General features: G+C 38.0%; 1 protein-coding gene across 1 annotated transcript; it reads left to right on the top strand.

Moving 5' to 3' along the window:
- Positions 1–13,384: 13,384 nt before the first annotated feature.
- Positions 13,385–15,686, top strand: LOC112044587 (U-scoloptoxin(19)-Tl1a-like). Its single transcript, XM_052881209.1, has 3 exons — positions 13,385–13,542; positions 14,638–14,775; positions 15,543–15,686. The coding sequence occupies exons 1-3, from the start codon at positions 13,476–13,478 to the stop codon at positions 15,668–15,670; spliced, it is 333 nt and encodes a 110-aa protein (XP_052737169.1). The 5' UTR covers positions 13,385–13,475; the 3' UTR covers positions 15,671–15,686.
- The last annotated feature ends 7,416 nt before the right edge of the window (positions 15,687–23,102 follow it).

The raw sequence follows: 23,102 nt of genomic DNA, 5'->3' as shown, positions 1-23,102 counted from the left end.
AAGTCAAATAGAAATTGTCAAAATTTTTTTCTATACTTCGTATGTTGAAAGTTAGCACTTTGAAATTGTATCCTGAAGAAAGTGTATTGTTACACTGTTCTGGATAGCTTATTGAGACGCATTCAATTTGCATTTCGTCTATCTCACTACCCAGGTCGTCTGGGTTCATAGTGAAGTATATAATTGTTTTTTCCTAAAGGTACTTTATGAAATTTAAAATGTGAGTATGTAGTTACCCTAGCGGAGTGGTAGTGTAGTATATATAGAGTAAGTATTAATTGGGTGATTGTGTTGGCATGCAACATGTAAGCCAAGATAACTATGTCAAAGTATCCTAAATGTAGCTCACTTTTTACATACAGAAAAAGTTTACATAAGAGAATATACAATAATAACAGAATAAGAATAGCAAGGAAAATCAGAATTACAAAGCCCAAGCAATGACACTTAACAACACATTGTAGTAGACTAAAGAAGACTATAAAATTATCTTCACCTAAGCAATTTAACAATGTTTTAGTAGGTAGTAGGAAATATCTCAAGAAAGTAACAATCCCACACAGATAATAATATTTCTCTTGTGTTTTTTTAAGATAGTGTGACAAGTTAATTTGCATTTTACAACAATCCATTAATATTATAGTTATACAATACATATTTAAATAAATAATTCTAGTATAATAAAGATTTGTTTTCTTTCCCTGAAATCTAAAAAAGTAATATTTATTTTGCATTTTACAACAATACATTAATATTATAGTTTTACAATACATTTTTAAATGAATAATTTTAGTATAATAAAGATTTGTTTTATTTCCTTGAAATCTGAAAAAGTAATATTTATTTTGCATTTTACAACAATACATTAATATTATAGTTTTACAATACATTTTTAAATGAATAATTTTAGTATAATAAAGATTTGTTTTATTTCCTTGAAATCTGAAAAAGTAATATTTATTTTGCATTTTACAACAATACATTAATATTATAGTTTTACAATACATTTTTAAATGAATAATTTTAGTATAATAAAGATTTGTTTTATTTCCTTGAAATCTGAAAAAGTAATATTTATTTTGCATTTTACAACAGTACATTAATACTATACTTTTACAATACATTTTTAAAGAAATAATTCTAGTATAATAAAGATTTGCTTTCTTTCCTTGAGATCTGGAAAAGTAGTATTTATTTTGCATTTTACAACAATACATTAACATTATAGTTTTACAATACATTTTTAAATAAACTATTTTAATATAGTAAAGATTTGTTTTATTTCTTTGAGATCTGAAAAAGTAGTATTTATTTGGCGTTTTACAACAATTTAATGTAATTTTACACAACATTTTTAAAATATATATTTTTACAATGATAAAAATTAGGTTTGTTTCCTTGTGATCTGATAAAATAATAGTTATTTTAATTTTACAGCGATATAATACAATTTTACAAAACATTATTAAAAATGAAATTTTATAATAATAAAGATATGGTTGTCTTTCTTTAAATCTGGAAATATAATAGGTTAGTCTAGTTATAGGACAAAAATTAAATATGTTTAGGAGGTTATAACATTGATGTATTATTTGGTGTTGTTTTATTTTTATTGATAAGTCGCTCCAGATCTCCTTGATTGCGCATAACAATAGCAGGTTTCCCTTCGCGCTCTCGGACATAAATAGTCCCGTTATTGCACCAGCAGAAGGCATATCCCATTTCTTTTGCTTTAGAACGACACTCACGAAAAAATTGCCTGTTTCTCTGTGTAAGTCGCTCGTTTATGAAAACTTTCTGTGAAGGACCGGGAAGGCTCAAGTCGATGCTTGTTATATTTCGACGTGATTTTGACGCTTTGAGTAGTTCGTCCCGCTTAGTGCGCCGTAATAACCGTACAACGATCGGGCGGGGGTACTTTCTCGCGTTACCCGTGGCGTTAACAGCCGAAAGGACGCGAGGGCCCGCTCGAGCAGACCAGTCTATATCATGATCGGATACTTCCACACCAACTTTTCTCGCCATGACTAAGGCTAAATGTGTTGTATTCTCGTTGGGGCATTCGGGGATGCCACATAGCTCAATCTCGTTTTTAAGATGACTCTGAGCCTGTATATTAATTTCCATCTGTAACTCACCAATAGTACATTTCAAAAGGTCAATTTCCTCGTTGCGGCGCTCGAGTGCGCAAAGTCGCACTTCGTTGGTGGCCACGGTACCCGCTAGAACGTCGAGTCTCTCATGACAACGGTTCAATGATGCTGTAGCCTCCTCTAAACTCTCTTTGAGGCATGATATCTCGCCTGTGAGGATTCTTACTGCTGACAAAAGACTTTGTACATCGGACGTGTCACCGTTATTTGAGGTCTCAGCTGATTTCTCCGGTCTCTTACGAAGCGTTATGTTAGGAGCGTCTGCACTTTGCCTTACCGGGGTCGAGCTGTTGTCTACACCTTTCTTATCTTGTGCACTGCACTCAGGGCATAGCCACTTATTTACACGGTCAGGTGTAAGTGAATTGAGGTTAATGCATCCACTGCAAAAATATCTCTTACAATCTGGTGCACTGCATCCGATAGACGAGGTTCCTTTAATGATTTTTAAACACCCGGCACACTTCATTTTTACTCGCAATAGGTAAATTAAATAGTATACGCGTCAGTCAGCTGACAGTTCAATGGCCTTACGCGCGGTCGGTACAGTGCGCGGTCTGTGACATTTTGTTTAAATTGACTATTTACGATGTACTTTTGAGGATTTGACACAATCACTGTTTGCACTGTATACAATGGATTATTTTAAATGTGTACTTTACTTTGCACAGTTGGATAAACTTGTAGAAAATGTAAATATAGTACGGAGCAAATTCAAAACGATGTTACCGGTACCTAGTCCAGTGGCGCCACTCATACACACACCATATCTATGTGCCTGTACCATGTATATATTTTAAACTCTATGGAGATTGTTTTTGTTTATGAGAATAATTTAAGAACAAGTAGATAAGTCAAAAAAGAATACATACAGCCGAACATAGAATGTCCTCATTTTTGGAAGTCTATTTAGTTACATTATTTATGACTACAGAACGGCTGAACAGATTTGAATGAAATATGGCAGAAAAGATTAATTATAATTAGGAATAGCGCATAAGCTATTAATATCCCAATGTTTGCGTAGGAAGAGGGTGTAAAGCATAAGATATTATCTTTACAAGCACTTTTGAAAGGTCAGAAGACTATTTGTAAAAATTCTACCACCGGTTCGGAAGGCAGGTTCTGCTGAGAAGAACCGGCAAGAAACTCAACAGATGCTCTTTTAAAAAAAAATCATACAGTATTGTAATAAATTTACAATTGATAACAACATTACAATTTCTCATAGTTCATACTTTCTGTGTGAAGGTGGAAGCTGATCCAATGGCCTCCAAGCACCTTTATCATTATGGAACTCATCAATGATGCAGTAACCTCAATTTTATAATAGAAAACATCATTATTTGTGAGTGTCATAGGCATTATTACATTAAATTCCCGTATTCTCACGATAACTGGAATAACGGAGTTGAAACTAAGGAGCGCCTGCTAGTATTGGCATATGACCTAATGCGTTCTAACCTAAATCTTTACTCAAGAGAATACGTAGAAACAATACGTGGAAATAATCTGTTTATTCTGAAACACGTTGCGCGTATCTGCGAGATTAGCGGAATACGCAGAAATACACCAATCTAAATGACAGGCAATCCACGTCGGATCAGTTTAATTCCGAATATTGTAGATGTAGCTAATCTTCACAATTGCTTTGTCCGTAATATTTCATTATTGTACATTTAGGTATTGGGTACTCTGAAACATAATAGAGACAAGTGGAGATATTAGAAATGAAATAAGTATTTACTAGGAATTATATTGATACTAGACTAAGATTTTTTTCTCTACAAGTTAGGCCTGATGGTAAGTGATGACGCAATCTAAGATGGAAGAGGACTAGCTTGTTAGGAGTTGGATGAATCCACACCCCTGTCGGTTTCTACATAACATCGTACCGGGACTCTAAATCTTGGCGGTACGTCTTTGCCGGTAACTAGCCATAGTCGAAGTCTCCCACTAGCCAGACCTGGATCAATTAAGAAAACCTCAATCGGCCGGGGATCGAACACAAGACCTCTGTCTTGTAAATCCACTAGACACATCACTGTGCCACCGAGGCCACAACTAGGTACTCTCTGGTATCTAGATAACTGCCTGATTGTTCAGTGCTTAGACTATGTGGTATATGGTTCGAATCTTGGATAGGGTGGCGAAGTATTGGTCATATTTTAAAAAAAGATTTTAAAAAAGAGTACTCTTTATGTACTTCCCAATGGATTATTACTGAAAAAAAAAAGATAAAGAGTACTCTTTTTTTTTTTTAATACGACTAATTTATATTACCCTTGGGTAGAGATTGAACCACGAAAAGAACGCTTGGCGAAGTGTTTAACCCCTTCACCGTTAAGCTTATTATTATTGAGGCTTATTAAGTATATTATAAATTATATATGCACAATGTTCTCGACAAGCAAACCTCATATTACGCACAGAAATATTCTACTTCGCTTTATTTACAATTCGAATGAAAAAAAATCTTTATTATTGTTGGATAGAGATCCGTAGCATCACAAAACAAAGTCTGCACATATTATGGTATGATAAAAAAGAAAATATTTTTATAAGTAAACCCGACTTTATAATGTAGCGTCACATTAACTTACTTCCTTCGCACAGAATACCCACACTTGCATACATGCATAGCGGTTAAAATCAGGGCTGTCAATGCTATAAAGAACTCTATTTATTTTATGGACTATAATAGCCAATTTATGCTTCAGCCATTACCTAGGTACCTTTAATTCAATTCAATTCAATTCAGAGAAAGAAAGAAAGAAAGAAAGAAAAATGCGTTTATTTCGAAATGCCACGCATCACAATATCTCCAGTACACCATGTCAGCCAGGACAACACCCTGCGATGTGTGGCATAACCCAGAAAATGGCCCCAGCTCAGCATAATGCTACGTGACCATTTGAATTAGGGCACGTAGCGCTGATTTTCAGCTGAAACCACAGATTGGGTAACGCCACGAACACAGCCAACACAACTTTATAATCTAAACTAATACATATTAGCAGACTTCACATAGAGAAAATTCTCAGGTATGCAGGTTTCCTCACGATGCTTTTCCTTCACCGTTTGAAATTAAATATCACGTGTCAACACGACACATCATTCATTAGATACCCCAGTCGGGTATGCTCTTCAGTGAACTCATCCCCTTACTCAATATTGGGGATAGTATCCTATTCCTAATATACTCGTAGTAGTAGGGGGTAGTATCCTTTCTTCAAAAAAGAAATATTTTAAACAAAATATGCTACTAAATGAAAATCGCTTCATCCATTCGAGAGCATGTAGAAAACTAAACAACTGCCCATATCCATAACTTGTATTATGTAATAAAATGTATTTTGTATAATTATTATTATATTGTATAATGTAATGTGTGGTATTGCTTGATATTAATTAAATAAATAAATAAATAAACAGAGTTACATACATATCAAACTTATAACACGTTTCTGCATCTGGGGTTAAAAATTTTAAAAGGCCGCAAAGCTAGATGGGCAACCCTAGCGCGTATTCACTTCACTTGCTGACTATACATTTATCTCGGAACTCGTAACGTTTTATCGCGGAATAATGTGTGAAAAAGCGCCGAGTGCAAGTCGCTGCAGACGATTCCGACGAGCGAAGTTTTTGCTATCTCGCACTGCTTCCCAGAATATATTGCCTTTATAAATCATACAATTGACATCTTGCAAGTATCTTGCAAAGTTTTTCTCTATTTGCTTTGTGAAATTGATAGAATAATGATAGTTTATCATTATTCTATCAGTCGTTTCATGGGATGGTTGAAATCATCATCATCATATCAGCAGATGGACGTCCACTGCAAGACATAGGCCTTTTGTGGGGATTTCTAAACATCACGATACCGAGCCACCTGCATCCAACGAATCCGCTAGTATTGTTATAAATTGGTCAGATGGGGACAAAGCTTAGTTGCTTTAAAAGGTCATTAACCTCATTTTTCCCTCAAAAACACTGTCTACGTTATTGTAACGTTTAAACTTCCCGAGCAAGTTGGGAGAGTGTATTATTTCAGGCTGCAACTTTGTCTTGACTAAGGCTTACACTTCGGAGACAGTTTTCATGTAGACTAATGCACATAGAATTATGTGGCTTCACATGTGGAGCCTTCATACGTATATAGTAGTTAAGCCCTTTGTTGTAAGTTCAGTTTCATTCTGGTAAAATGAAAAAAAAAAAACACGTAATTATGCGGTTGGTAAATTGACCGTTTCATTTTCAAGTGAAAGGACACAAGAGGAGAGGAAGGCCAAAGAAGAGATGGCTGGAGTGTAGGGAGTGCATGATAAGTTGACGAGTAATAGAGACAAGTGGAGAAGATTGACTTATTTTGCTGAACAAAATATGTCAATCTTCTAAAATGTGATAAACGAAAGGAGATGATGATGATGAAAATTTACCATTACTTATGAAGACGATATTTTTAAATGCAAATGTAAGTTTGTCCCTCAAATCGTCATTATTATTATCAACAATGGACTTTTGTTGTGCATATGCCTGTTCTAAGGACTTCCAAACAACACGGTCTCGAACCAACATCCAGCGGCTCTCTGCAATCCGCTAGATGCTAGATGTCACCGATTGACCTAACATCCATCGGTTCTTCGAACTATATGCTCTGCTCATTGTCACTTCAACTTTGTCGGTAATGTTGGTTCTTCAGCGCATCTCATTTCTAATTCGATCACGTAGAGATACGGCCCACAGTTAGCGACCAAGTTTCGGATCTTAATGGTCATCTACGTTTATCACAGGTACCATGCACTGTTTCGAGACTTTAGTCTTCAATCACTAAGGAGTTTTGAATGTTATTATTCAAAGTTTTGAATGTTAATATTCAGAGTTTACTCGTCAAATTAATTTTAAATAACTATTATTACTTGAATATACTTAAAAAAGTAGAATACCATAGAGAATATTTTCTCCATCTCAAGAGATGTGTGTACCATTATAGTGAGGATACACAGTCACTAATATGATATTAAATTGAGGAAGCGATCCATCAAATACCTTCCTAATATCTTATGAAAGAGCAAGTTATACTACAAGATAGTATCAATTTCTCCATACGATTTTAAAATCACTATATCACTAATAATGTTGAGCTTCGACCCACCACGGTCTTTGACTCTGTAAGAATCACTATCAAACATTACATTGTACAGTGTATTTTATTAATTGTACTCGTAAAATTAGCAAACCTTAACCTCTAATCTACTACTGATAAGCTGTTCTAATAATATTATAAACGCGAAAGTTTATAACGCCGCAGCTACTGGACCGATTTAGCTAAAATTTAAAACAAAGATAGGTAATATCTTAGATTAACACATAGGCTACTTCTTATCCAGGAAAAATCCATGGTTTTCGCGGGATTTGTGAAAAACTGAATTCAACGCGGACGAAGTCACGCGCGTCCATTACTTTCATAGTAATATCTCTCGGGACAAGGGACTCGTCCCGAATTAGACACTCGGGTCCCATGTCCCGAGTCTTGAGTCAAGGGTATCGTGATGAAAACCCTAACTACTAAATTAAGGATGCAGTTTTGCTATATCTCAACCCTTGTCTTAAGAACAGAAGAGGAATTTTCCTGTGGTATATTGTCAGAAGACGGTATAGAACAACACTAATGAGTGATGTGAACCAGCAGGAAATGTCGTCTGTCTATCCAATTAATATTATGTACGCAAGATTGATTGCCTTAGATACTACAATTATTGCCAATATCGGCTGAGAGCAGGAACAGTGCATCGTGTTACGTCATATTGCATATGTTTAGTACATTAATATGTATAACATACAGTACATTTGATGTGTAATCATCGCTGCAATTTGTAGAGTTTTACACTAATAAAGTTTTGAGACTTTCTCAGAAACTTCAGTTTAGATTTTTTTCGATTTTGATCACAAAGCTAAAGTGGTAAGTGGGCGGGGCTCATAGTTCGAAGAGCTGATGGACTTTTGGATCCCAATATGTTGAGATGCCGACCCCGCATCAAAAGTCGAAGTTTGTTTTTTTTTCCAAAAGGCATTTCAAAAGTGCTCGTAATTAGTTTACGAGCACTTTTGAAATGCCTTTTTGTAACGTCATGTTCTGTCATGGTGATAATTAAAGTAGAAAACTTAAAATTAATGGGTAACATGGAGCCGCTGGTTGCTGGCAGCTCAAGTCCATTGTTCGGAAGGTCTTACAAGAGGCCTACAAGTCTGTCCATCAGTGGACATCCATCGACAAATAATGATAATGATGACCACATATTTTAAATGTAAGTAAAGAAAAAAGCCGATCCAATTGGATCTAGAGTCTAGACATAAATAATATCGAGTAAGTAGGCTTTAAAGATCCTTGGAATATAGCATTCTTGATTTGTACATACTTAATGTAGGTAATAGGAACACATACGTAGAGGTATCTATTTTAATATTAAACAGGAAATTATGCAACGGAAATAACTTCACTATATAGACAAGCATCTGTTTATCTGACACCTTACTAATTAATCCTCTCTCTTGATTGATCTATTGTGTGATTTGAGTGTTGGCACAACACTCGCATAGTGTGATGTACCAACACTCGAATTACAAAATAAGTTATTAAATAAAAAGATCAGCCTATGCTTCTACTATAAGTTAGTATGGCAGCAAAATAAAGATTTGGAGTTGTGGTGGCTTTGAAAGATAATATGTCTAGCAGGAAACAGTCCAGTTGACATATACGAAATTGTATGAATAATGTTTCAAGCTCAATAAATGAATTTTGTAAATTTGAATTTGAAATTGAGATTCTATATATAGATTCTATATAGAGATAACAAATGTCATACGCTGGTGGCTATATCTAGTGGATATTTTATAGTAGGTATATGACATTTCTCAATTTATTTGATGTTTAATTTAATAGGTTGATAATAAAAACCAAAATAGTGAATAGGCTATCTGACTATTTGAGTGATGCTCCGACTCATGAAGGTTGATAAAGCTGTATTGCTGCTGCTGTATAATATGTAGAAATATTTTCGGAATAAAAAGTAGTCAATGTGTTGATCTAGAGCACAATTTAACTCCGTTCCAAATTTCATTTAGATCAGTTCTATAGTTACGGCATACAGAAGTGACAAACATAATTGTACACTTCTCTACATTCCTACTACACATGTCGTATTTATAATATAACGCTAAAAAGGGAAAAAGGATACACGAGAAGCTATTAAAGAGACTTTAGTGAAAACACGTGGAAAACGCCAAGAGACAGGTCAAAGAGGTGTTATTTAGAAATTTACAGTGGATCATTAAACGTTGTCTAACGAATGTTGCGAAACACGCAATTTGAATATTATTTGGGCTTTATTAGAGCATTTTAGACGTAATGAGTCCATTACGGCGTGAAGGGATCCCGCGGCATTGTTCACTAACTCAAATGAACGCCGACGATCCGCGCCCTTCATAAACATAATTTATATCATAAATTGCATTTAAATAGGAATTTATTATGTTCTCGTTTCTATCTCTAGGCGTGATACTTCGCAATTTGATACTTTGTCTCACGATACAACGATAATTACCGGAGCTCTACCACCATCTCCACACTACGGGCAAAGACGTATCGCTAAGCGATTTAGCGTTCCGGTACGATATCGTGTAGAAACCGAAAAGAGTGCGGATTTTCATCCTACTCCTAATAAGTTAACTCGCTTCCATCTTAGATTGCATCAACACTTCCCCATCAGGTGAGATTGTAGTCAAGGGCTAACTTGTAGAGAATATAAAATAATAGCTCTAAGAGTTCTGCTTTTACAACACCAATATGATTGATATTATTTGCTTATTATTTTAAACGGCAGGCTTAAAAAAACTTAAACTCGTTATATGAGCTTACCTTGCTGTAATACGAATTGGTGGGCTTCGATGATAATGCTAAACTCTTTCTCGACCACTATCAGAAATGTTAATGACAATGACCAGGACTATCGACCTAACTTGCTTATAGACTGGATCAACAATACAGTTACCACAAAGCAAATAAAGTATTAAAAATATTATTATGGGAGCAACGTAGTGAAATCCCTTCAAGGGATAGCCTCGTAGTGGGTCATTCAAATACCTAATAAAAAGTGTTCAAATACGTAATAAAAAGTGTTCAAATACCTAATAAAAAATCATTGTTGACAACTTGTACACGTGTTTTGTTGCATCTATATAATTTGAGAGATTGAGAGAATTTGAGATTTTGCACTGGTGTAGCTAATTATCTTTAATAAATGTAGTTTCCATCAAAAACAGCCGGCATTACTAAATTAATTAAGTCAAATGAACAAAGCAAAAGCAGCCAAACAACGGCTACCTTATATTAGTTTTTTACAACTTTCCCTGACTTGTATCTCCCATGCTCTCTCTTGCTATTTATCAAGCTGAGATACCGTACTCTGGAGTTCCAGGAAATAAGAAAACATTTCACTCGAATTAAAATCTTGTGGGTTTTCGATGTTCTTTTTTAGTTGACTTTTGCTAGGATATTGAACATACATCTAATAAATTAAATGATTGTAATGTAAAGTATGTACGTTATTTGTTGTCGATGTCTACCCTATTTTAATGGCCCACTACAATGTCAGGCTTCCATTATAGGAGAGGGGATATGGAAATTAAACTCACCACACTGCTCCAATGCAGTTTGGCGAGATTAGTGTGATAATGGTAAATACCACTAGTTAATTATTAACGTGCTTTCCGAGTTCGGTAATTGGTCACTTCTCAACTCCAGGCTGAGAATTTCTTGTTAGAAAGAAAAACTCAGTGTCTTATCACTTGACCAAATACTCGAACTGAGGACTTCATGATCCAAAACAACATACGTTAACCACTAGACCAACGAAGCAGTTGCCAATTAAAAAAAAAATATTTCACAGCCCCATGCACACAGAATGTTATCTCAGGACCTCATGATTTGAATCCACATAAGCTAACCAACGAACAGCGACGTAGTTCGTTCATCATCATAGGCATAGGCCTCTGGCATGGACTTCCAAACACAACGGTCTCGAGCCGCCAGCATCCAGCGGCTCCCTGCAACTCGCTTGATGTCCGAGGTCCATCCAGTGGGGGTTCGACCAACACTGCACTTTCCGGTGCGAGGCCCTAACGTAGTTACCTCTACTCTCTGTAGTAAGGTAGTTAGTTACCTCTACGTAAACAGATCTGTGTAACCATATTAACTTTTACAAGAGAGATAAATCGAAGTAAAAGCAGCAACATCAATTAGCACCGCTAGCTCCGATGCGGAGCGCAGTTTATCAAAGTCCACGGACAACAAGTGCAAGAAAAAATAAAAACATCCTTGGCGCCCACTAAGATTTTAATTCGAGTAAAATGCGAATTTTCTTATCCTCCTACAGCTCTAAGAGACGCTGTTCGGCTTGATTAATAGTGCTCTAAGAGCCGGTGTATTCTACGACCCGACTCATCTACCCATCATTAATTCAGTGCTCTCCGATGTCTCCTCATTCAGTGGCAAGTTGATTTCAACCACAGTCAGCGAGTATTGGGACACTAATATCAACCAAGAGCTATAATAGCTCAGTGGATATGACCTCTGCCTCCGATTCCGGAGGGTGTGGGTTCGAATCCGTTCCGGGACATGCACCTCCAACTTTTCAGTTGTATGCATTTTAAGAAATTAAATATCACGTGTCTCAAACGGTGGAGGAAAAACATCGTGAAGAAACCTGCACACCAGAAAATTTTCTTAATTCTCTGCGTGTGTGAAGTCTGCCACTCCGCATTGGGTCAGCATGGTGGACTAATGGCCTAACCCCTCTCATTCTGAGAGGAGACTCGAGCTCAGCAGTGAGCCGAATATGGGTTGATAATGATGATGATGATGAAAATCCACCATGTCCGACTTAAGTAAATGTCAAAACATTTCTTAGTAATTATTATCCATGAAATCTTATATATTATTTTATAAGTACTACCAGCTTCCTGACATAGTATTCATGGGTGCATGGTTCACGTAAGAAAATGTAAGGGTAACAAGGATTCCGTTTTAGTACCACATACGTTCGGAACTCTAAAACGGTAACCTATAAAGTAAAAATTTAACTGTCTGAATTACAATAATCTTTAATCATCCATCTTAAACAAATAATAAATAGGTTATTTATTTGATTTATTACCAGAGTAATGAAGAAAATTAAATAATGCTAAGTTTTTTCTTCTATGGGCATATGCTTTACAAAAATCGTTGACTTGCTCTTAGAAGTAGCTACTGGAAGATAAAAAGCTATCCTCAAAGATCTAAAAGAACTACTACAACGTTAGTTTCAATTTGGTATCGTTAGTGTTTCTTATTTTTAATCCATTTGGCGTTGCGATCTCTTGGTGTTTACTTTTCGATCTATAACATTTGTACGTAGTCTATCTTTATTTCCTTATGTCTGTGTTTCTTAAGACTTATTGATTTAATATACCGAATTAAATAAGTATGACTAATAAGAACGAGAACCTGTGATAGCTAGACCTACCGTATTATATAAACTAATATTATAAAGAGAAATGATTTGATTATTTGTTTTCATGAATAGGCTCTGAAACTACTGAACCAATTAAAAACATTATGGGAAGCTGCACTATTCCCGAGTGCTATAGGATATATTTTATCGGGAACGGGAACTACGCGGGTGAAACCGGGAGATGTTTGCTAGCTACAGATGTATACAAGATGAACGTTTAGCAACTCGTGCTCCTACCATAGGGAAGTACGATACACATTTATGGTCCTTCGTCCATACTCCATAAACTATGGGACGGTCTATGGGACGGATGAACTAATTTTAATGGGACTTTCACTGAATGACAGAGGAAATTATGGATCAACATATTATTTAAGCTACTTTTTATCCCAAAAAAAAATACATGGTTTCCGTAAGATTTGTAAAAACAAAATTTGACGACTAAAGAAATTAAATAATTAGAATTATAACGTAAGTACTAACGCCTAGTATTTACGTATCTCCATACCTATACATTGTTTTAGTGCAGACAATGTTTTTTTTATAGTATTTTGATCACCGTGAAAGTGAAGGTGTCCTATAAAAATGTAGTTAAAACTTCACTAACCCGATTCGATAGTACCGAACATGATAGAGATATCGGCACGAAAAAACGCATTAGAATGCTAATTATGCGGGCGGTTGCATATAAATGTGGTAACACTTACATTGTAGAGTACGTGTACTGAGTTGATTGTCATTTGTCAACTGTTGGTGTGTTAGGTAACTCGGGATGTTGAGAAAATGTGTTATTTGTATTGTTATGTGTGTTGTCGTGTGTTATGTGGAGGCGAAAGAAGGTTTGTGTTGTCTTGAATAATTAGTATAACTGGGAAGTGCCTCGTTGTGTAATAGTTAGCCTATGTGGCTTAGGATCAAACTAAACCCAGGACCTCATGGTTTTGGGTTTGAGGCGTGGGTCTAATATTTAGCTTTTTCTCCTTATACAATTTTCAGAAATAGCCTGGAGTTGGTAAGTTGGTGGTGTTACATTATATATTATCATCGATCTCCTTTTAAAAAAAAGGATGCACAATCAGCGACCAAAAAACGTCTTAAACTCAATGAGTGCCAAATTGAGTGTCTCTTGGCACTCAATTCAAGTAAGCTTATCCTTAAATTCAATCCTTAAGGTTGAATTTGCTCTAAATTTGGGATTTTATTGAATATTGGATTACTTTTTGGGACAGCCTGTGTAGCGTCGCAGCAGCGGTTCAATCACACTTTTACGATATTTATTTAACTACCCGCTAATGATTGTTCTTAGTTTTTCTTCTCTTTTGTTTGATAATTATTTATACAAATCACAGAAAGAGCTTTTTTTATTCTTTACAACTCTTGTTAAACATACTGTTGTTAACTGTTGTTAAACATACTTTTTGACTACAAATAGCTCTTGACTACAATCCGACCGATGGCAAGTGATCTAAGATAAAACCGGGCTAACTTGTTAGGAGTAGGAAGAAAACCAACACCCCTTTCGGTTTCTCCGCGATATCGTGCCGGAACGCTAAATTGTTTGGCGGGTCGTCTTTGCCGGTAGGGTATACACCAAAATACAATAACAGCAGTAATAAATCTTTACTAATATTATAAAGCTGAAGAGTTTATTTGTTTGTTTGTTTGCTTGAACGCGTTAATCTCAGGAATTACTGGTCCGATTTGAAAATTTCTTTCAGTGTTAGATAGCCAATTAACGAGGAAGGCTATAAGCTTATATATTACTCCCGTATTTCTATGGGAATGGGAACCACTCAGTGACTCAGGTAAAGCCCTGCGGCGTCAGCTAGTTAGTAATATTCGTGGCACCTAATCAATCATTATTGATTTTACATACAGCTTTAATAGAATAGTAAAGTTGAGTCCTAACCAATCGCCATTGTGTTGACTTCCAGCGTACTCGCCTGGTGAGAGGGAATGTATGAAATACGGCGGGCTGTGTGTATTAGAGGGAACCTGCCGTGAAGGCAACTTGGCGCGCACGCAGGGACTTTGTCAAACTGAGCCTAAACGCATGGAATGCTGTCACGGACGTAAGTGTTGCAGTTATGAACATTTAAAATTCAGAATGACAAAGATCTAACTCTGAGGGACTAGTGGCAGTTTGATACAGTTTCTATCACGTTAACGTAAACTCGAATTTCTAAGGAATTGAAACAGCGCCATCTAGTGGCACTACTGCACAATTGTTTCAATTGCATATAAATTTGCGTAAAATAAAATCCAAATTACTCCCACTAGGCACACATTACTACTCTTAAATCTTTGCAGAATGTTGACTTATTTGACAGAAAAAAATTTATGAAACCTACCTACCCAAAGAGTACGTGATAGTCTAGTGAAACACGTGATACTCTAGTAGACCTGTGCCTTCGATTCGGAGGGCGTTGGTTCGAATCCGGTCCGGGGCATGCACCTACAACTTTTTAGTTGTGTGCATTTTAAGAAATTAAATGTCTCAAACGGTGAAGGAAAACCTGCATATATGACAATTTTCTTAATTCTCTATGTACCTATGTGAAGTCTTCCAATCCGCATTGGCCAGCGTAGTGGACTTAGGCCTAGCCCCTCTCATTCTGAGAGGAGACTTGTGCAGCGAGCTGAATATGGCTTGTTAGTGACCCAAAGAGTAAAAGGGACCCTATTACTAAGAGTCCGCTGTCCGTGCGTCTGTCACTATCATTAACAGTTACACAGTTAAGAAAAGAATAATCAAATTGCTTCGTACGAGTTCTAGAGATCTCAATAACAGAGATTGAAACATTGCAATAGTACAATGGCAGTTTTTACGTTATTCTAGTTCCGAAGACAGCTACGGGATGTCACGCACAAGGTGGAGAATGTTTTCCTGGATCCTACAGATGCCAGAGACAAATCAGCGCCGATGACTGTATTGAAGGCGAAACATGCTGCCTATTAACGCATTAAAAATGTATCTTTTCAACAGTATGTTTTATTTATTGATTAAACTTACGTGATAAAACGTCGGAGTATACCCTACTAGTTTCGATGCCATACGGGGCCCTTATTCATGAATTCGTTCTTGCAACACGGCACGATCTAAACTGCTGAATGGAAATAGATTTTACTCTTGATTAACAACAAGGCTACTTTTTATTTAAAAAAAATATGGTTTTCCGAGATTTGCTAAAACGATGATTTTGATGCTATGAATGTTTGTTAATCTTTCACGCCTCGACTACTGAACCGAATTACCTAAGATTTGGTATTTAGGTATATTATAGCATGGATTAACACAAAGACTACTTTTTATTATATTTTATCCCGGAAAAATCCATGGTTCCCGAGGGATTTGTGAAAAACTAATTCCACGCGGTCGAAGTCGCGGGCGTCCGCTAGTATTAAATATAGAACGACATGGGGAGTATAAAACAAAAAAGATTTTTCAAATCGGTTCAGGCGTCTTCGAGTAATTGATGTACCTACATACAAGACAAAAACATTCCGATCAACTTGAGAAGTCCTTTTTAAAGTCGGTTAAAAATATAGCGAAAGGTATTAGTAGGTTGCAGAAATAAACATGACGACATTTATTTCCGGATGAATTCTGCTTTATAGAACACTACTATAAATAAATAATTATATTTACCAACCATAAAGCTTACAACAATAGCAAAATCACAAAACTAAACGTGTATTAAAACAAATTTGTTGTGCAAAGAATTTATTACAAAGTTGCAAAGAGAATTCTAATGAACGAAACGTTGGGGACTGAAGAGGAAAAATGGAACGCATTCTCGGGAATAATACTTGCATTTCTATTTACATTTTCCCAAAGTCAACACATAAGTAAGATTGAGCGAGGGGCCTGACGGAATATAAATTTAAAAGACCTTCATAACTTGAGTGTTAGGGTGGTTTTACACAGACCTTAATACAGAAGTTATAAGCGCCGTTTCATAGATGGCGTTAGTTTTACTATCATCTCTCTCTCTCTCTCTCTCCAGGTACCTCATGATTGAGGATCGTGACCACCGTCGTGGCGAGTCATCTTTCGGTATATAATGCTAATCCATCGAGTATGGTATCTGGCAATTTTGACGTCACTGTTCGGACTCCTGTTTCCTTGAATTTTAATATAGCCTTTTATAAGTCAGTTTAAATTGTATTTTCAAATTGTACGAGTAGTAGTTCCTGAGATTAGCGCGTTCAATCAAACAAACAAACAAACTCTTCAGCTTTATAATATTAGTAAAGATATTTAATTGAGAGGCATGGTATTTTTCAAGTTACAATCTTGAAACGACTCTGGGGCTATTATGGGACATCTCCTTTGGTAGCATTAGATACCCGTTCTAATATAGAACTCGACAGTCCACTAGAGCTTTAAGACCTTGGCTTCTCTATACTACTAGTGATGCTAAGTTCTATAAGCACTAAGCAGATTATAGACAGATTTAGCTTGTAGTCCGCTTGCACCTACCATCATGGTATTTTATGGTAGAGAAACTGACTAAATAGCCATTTTAGTTATATAATTTCTTAGGTCATAAAATTTATTAATTTTTTATAATTTTTTTAATGATTGTAGGACAAAAAAACGCCAGTTTGTTAATGTTTTAGTTTTGCAATTAAAAATATTTTGTCAAGGATAGATTGAGACACAAAGGTGAAACTAAATTTGAACACTAAACAAGGTGTAAAAGCACCTTTAGCACCGACGTAACAAAAGATTTGAAAATATGAAATTTCCGTTGCAAATGTGGGTACTAAATAATTTAAAACTAATTTCTTCCCGGACGATTTAAGCCTCGATCGTAAATATGTTTTTTAATTTTCCTACGGCTGCTTTATCGTGCGCGTTTTGGTGAGGTGAACGGTGCGAACACTTAAGATTCCCTATTTGTTATGATTTTAACTCAAATATAATATTTGTAGTTTAAAATGTGCTATATGGTTTGAATATCATGACGAATCAATATCCATATCGTTGAGATTAGACATACATATTTTTGATAAAAAATATTATTCAAACCTTGTATTTCTTTTTTAAATTTTAATTATATTATTATTAAAGGCATCGCTAATTACTCGTATGTCTATGTCTGTCATATCTCTGGTAACCAAATCTTTCAGACCTAAACACAGAAACGCAGATAAATCTGTCGGTAATACCTTCAGATAAAGCCTCAATCTCTCAATGGTTAAGGAGCCAGATTTATCACCAAAAAGTCGTGGTCCTATTCGCGCTGGCTGGAATATGGTATTACCACTCTAGTTTCCAACTAGTACAAGTACAAATATAAATAAAAGACTAGTTGGATGGGAATAGGAAATATTCTTTATAAAAAAAATACAAGATTACACCATGGATAACCTCTCTCTTAAACACATGGGACACATACTCGATGAGCGTCTGAGGGATGACTATGACATTCAGAGGGAAAGGAGGGCACTTTCGATTCGATGTAATATGCTAGCACGCAGATTTGGCAAAAGTAGCAGACCCGTCAACTGTGGACAAACTTCCGCAGAAAGTCCTACACGGCAATACGCGTGCAATACAATGATGCATTTCGCATCTTGATGGGTCTGCCTAGATATTGCAGTGCCTCAGGCATGTTTGCAGAATCGGGAGTGCCTGACTTTTATGCTATTATAAGAACACGCGTGGCCTCCTTCTGGGAGAGACTTAGAACAGCGCGTAACAGCATTCTACAGACTGTTTGTGACGGGATGCCCAGCCCTTTGTTTACATATTGGCTATCTGTGCATCAAGACCATAATAGAAAATAGTCTTTACTCCGGACTAGGATGACGCCTGGGAAGAGTCTTTTAACCTTCCCAGTTAGCACGTAAGTTTTTAATTGTAAAAATTAAATTGTATTATATATTATTTTTTGCACTATTTTATAATTTTTATGTAATATGTGTATTGTATACTGGGTGTTTTTACCTTTATTAAAAATCATTATTATTATTATTATTTACTCTCATTTATTTATTACTTCTTTTTTTTAAATTTTTAACAATATAAGTATAAAATACAAAACATTATTAAAAATTTATAAAAAAAATTCACCCTCCCGCTGCGGGACATTTGAGTGCCCAAGCAACCGGTGGTCAGGGCTCCAGAGTGAGGAACCTCCTCACAATACGCGCCGTCTCAAGAATCACTGCCTTTTGTATCCGACTCTTGATCCAACAGTTAAGCGAAAGCTTCTTAAGGTGTTGGTCGAAGCTTTTCGCTATAAGACCATTGACTGAAACAACTATCGGAACAATAATAGTTGACTCAACATTCCACATGGCGGTAATCTCGTGAGCAAGGTCCAAGTATTTTGATACTTTTTCCTTTTCGGCTTTAACCAGATTATCGTCATGTGGAACTGTAATATCAACAATTATTGCACGACGCACTGACCGATCGACTAGCACTATATCAGGTCTATTGGCTACAATATACCTGTCAGTGATAATCGTTCGGTCCCAGTAGAGCAATGCACTGCTATTTTCAAGAACTGACGCTGGGTCGTACCTATAGTAAGGCATCTCAAAATCGATAAGGTCATATTGAAGAGCAAGCTGTTGGTGGATTATCTTGGCTACTTGATTATGTCTGTGCAAGTATTCGCCGTTAGCAAGGTGAGAACACCCGGACACAATATGCCTGAGGGACTCCCCAGGACGATGACACGCTCGACAGATGTCTAGAGTGTCATCTTTCATAATGTGTTTCCGGTAGTTTCTCGTCTTTATAACTTCGTCCATAATTGCACAGACAAAACCCTCGGTTTCCCCAAAGAGGTCACCGAATTGCAACCAAGATACAGATGTTATTTGATCTACATCCGGCCCAGTAAGGGCCTTGTAGAATCGTCCATGCAACTCCTTGCTCTTCCATATTGCCACACGATCTGAGTTACTAATTACTATAGGCTTGCGCCAGTTCTCTTTGCCTAGGGATAGCGGGGTAAGTCCCTTATCCACTGCAACGACATCCTGAAACATACTCACATTCATCTTGAGAAAATGATCTCTGAGATTGCACACCTCACGATTATGGAGGTTCTTGGCGTTTAAGAAGCCACGTCCTCCACACTTGCGTGGGATGTACAATCTCATTACAGATGAACGGGGGTGATGCATCCGGTATGACGTCAGCAGTTTGCGGACTTTACAGTCCAGGGAATCCAGTTCGTTTGAGTCCACTTTAGAATGCCAAAAGTGTATATGAGTAAGGGCATGACCCAGCTATTGAAGGCACGTACCTTGTTACCGCCTGATAAAAGACTTTTTAGGACTTTTTTCAGGCGGCCAAAGAAGCGTTTCTTCACTACCTGTTTCATATTCCCTGTCTCAATACCAAGTGCTTCTGTCATTCCAAGGTATTTATAGGTCTCGCCTTCAAGGAGTGATCTGAGAATGATAGTTTCTGAAATAACTATATTCTCGGAGCTCACTATCCTTCCTCGCTCTACATTGATGACCGCACACTTGTCTACACCAAATTCCATCCTTATGTCATTGCTAAAGGTTTGAGTAATCTTCAGCAATGACACTAGGTCTGTACGCTTTGATGCATACAGCTTGAGGTCATCCATGTAAAGCAAGTGAGATATGAGCTCACCACCCCTGCGAAGGCGAAAGCCTAGCCCTGAATCCCGCAGTAAAGTACTGAGAGGATTAAGGGCTAGACAAAACCATAAAGGGCTCAAACTATCGCCCTGAAAAATACCTCGCCTAATCCCTATCAGTTCATTCGATTCAGAACACTCAGAAGCGCCTGGGTGACGAAGAACTGTCATCCACTGTCTCATACATGACTCAAGAAAAGAGCATAGTGTTGTATCGACCTTGTACAACCGCATGACCTCCATGAGCCATGAATGAGGCACCGAATCATAGGCCTTCTTGTAGTCTATCCAAGCAGCCGTGAGATTTTTTCTGTTTCGCCGAACCTGTTGGCAAATAGCAGTGTCTATGAGGAGAAGTTCCTTTGTACCACGAGACCGGGCCTTACATCCATTCTGTGTTGGGGCCAAAATATTATTTGCATTTATATGCATCGTTAATTTTGATGACAGAATGGATGTAAGGAGCTTATAGATGGTGGGTAAGCATGTTATCGGTCGGTAGTTTTTGGGGTCTGTGGTACTTCCGGATTTGTGTAGCAGGAACGTGACACCAGTTGTTAAAAATGCCGGTAGCGATCCAGTGTCAATGGCATTTTGAAATTGCACTGCCAAGATAGAATGGGCGCTACGAAACCATTTTAACCAGAAGTTGTGCAATCCGTCCGGTCCTGGGCATTTCCAGTTTGACGCCGGATGAATTGCACAACTTACATTTTCTGTAGTAATGGATATCGGAATCATTTGTTCCACCATTGCACACTCTTCCTTGACAGTACTCATCCAATCGCCTTCAGTGTGGCCTACGGGGGCCGACCAGATGCTACGCCAGAAATCTGACATAGCATCAGAAGTCGGAGGTTCCCCATCTGTCACACAGGCACTGGATCGTTCCCAGTTCCTGTACACTTTCCGTTGGTCACTTTGGAAGATTCTATTCTGATTATACCGGTCTATGCGCTCTTTATAACGCCTAATGCGTTGTGCCCATGCATAGACTTTCTGCTTCAAGAAGTCAATGCGTTCGGTGACACAAGCCAAGTACTGGAACGGACGTGTGTCAGTCCCAGCAAAAGCCTGATTCACAAATCGCATAACTCTAGGGCGATTGTTGCCCTCCTTGAAGCAGATTAGCTTAGCTATGAGAGTTCTAGTCAGTGTGATACGCCTTTCGATTCTGGTCCGCCAAGCTGGTGCTTGACCCGTCCTCTGCGGAACCGTGCGTGGTTCAGGGAATTTGACACCCGCAATACGACACGCCGCAACGGCTCCACAGAATAGAATCGAATGCGTATCACTAAGGTCCTCAGATGTTACGAGATATTCACCTAAAATCTGATCTAGAACCCCCACTAACGCCATATTTCGTCTATGTACAGGCAAACGAGGCAATTTTGGTCTTAAATTAAGAGGCATGTACCTGTATGTCACAATAGAATCCTCCAAAGTTCTCCTCAATTGCTCATAATTCTGGCTACTTACTTGCATATCGATACCATCCTGTAGCAACTCTGGGATGTTGGTTTGCAATGTTTGCTGAGGTAAGCTACGGATGGTATCGATTTGTACTGAAGTAGAGCGCAGTCGTTCAAGGTGAGCTTCATCTAGCAGATGACGTCGCTGGATTGCTCGCACCTGATCCGATAGTCGCTGCGCAGTCACGGTCACTGTTGGCTCAAGAGTCTGAAACATAGACAACATCCTTGACCGGTACGCAGTAAGGTTAGTTCCCCCCTCTGTCGCCCCATAGTACGCTCGCATGACGCTCTCATTGAGTGGACGAGACCATCTCATGCGACGCACTACACCACCGGTAGCGGGAGCACTCACAGGAGCCCGCAGCCCCTCTTGATCCAAGCTCTCCGGTAGTGGTATCTCGTCGACGTCCTGCTGGTGTTGTTGCTGTTGTTGTTGGTGTTGCCGTCGTCGTGTGGTGACACCCCGATGAGTCGTCCGCACGGGTGTCTCATCCCCCGCAGATGTTGGCGGGGTCTTAAATTCCTCAGACGACGACGGCGACGTCGACGACGATATGAAGATGTTATTTCGTGCGCTGGTGCTCTGGCCGCCAACTCGTCGCATATTTTCTATGGTTTATAATGTTCTTCAAATTCATTTTACTGTTTCTATTTGATTTGGCTTATTTGTAGCGTATATATTTAAATTATTTTAATTTTATTTATTTGTTTGAACATTGTTCACGAGGGACTTGTGAACGATAAATCCGACACCACCCTGGGACTGTTGGTCGCCCTCCCGGTAGTAGAGCATGTTGCCGGATTCAAGGATTATCGAGCCCTCCCCCTCTCTTCGGACTTCAGACAATCCTATGATATCCCAGTGCAACTTGCTCATAACTTCTTCCAGCTCGATGACCTTTTCGTCGGACCTCAAAGTGCGTGCGTTGTATGTTGCCAGGTCTAGTCGTCGGGGTTGGCAGCGGAATCTCTGCCGGAGATTCTTAACACCCCTTGCCCCGCCGTTACCATAACCGCTGCCAGAGCCAGGAATAGCGGGGCTGCCGGGGACTAGGGGCTGTGTTTTGTTTTTGCCGTCCATACAAAGTTTTGCCCAGTACTGACCACGCTGGGCATGCGGGTTGGTCAGCGCAGTGCTAGATTACTCGCGCCGGTGTCGCTGCTGCCCGACACCGGCCTGAGGCATTTCGTAATCTAGCCTGTGGGAATGGATATACCGCCATTCGTCGGTCGCCAGAGCCTCGTCGGTCCATCTGCAGGGTGCACCACGAGCAGGTGAGGTTGGCA

Source organism: Bicyclus anynana, chromosome 4 (genome assembly GCF_947172395.1).
Source record: "Bicyclus anynana chromosome 4, ilBicAnyn1.1, whole genome shotgun sequence".
NCBI classification, from domain to species: domain Eukaryota; kingdom Metazoa; phylum Arthropoda; class Insecta; order Lepidoptera; family Nymphalidae; genus Bicyclus; species Bicyclus anynana.
The sequence above is the reverse complement of the archived record's forward strand: the minus strand, read 5'-3'. Positions and strand labels throughout refer to the sequence as shown.

Excerpts from the sequence above, each read along its gene's own strand:
- LOC112044587 (XM_052881209.1), top strand. The coding sequence starts at position 13,476 with ATGTTGAGAAAATGTGTTATTTGTATTGTTATGTGTGTTGTCGTGTGT. Across the intron at positions 13,543-14,637 it reads TTATGTGGAGGCGAAAGAAG|CGTACTCGCCTGGTGAGAGG; the intron begins GTTTGTGTTGTC and ends GTTGACTTCCAG. Across the intron at positions 14,776-15,542 it reads CATGGAATGCTGTCACGGAC|TTCCGAAGACAGCTACGGGA; the intron begins GTAAGTGTTGCA and ends ACGTTATTCTAG.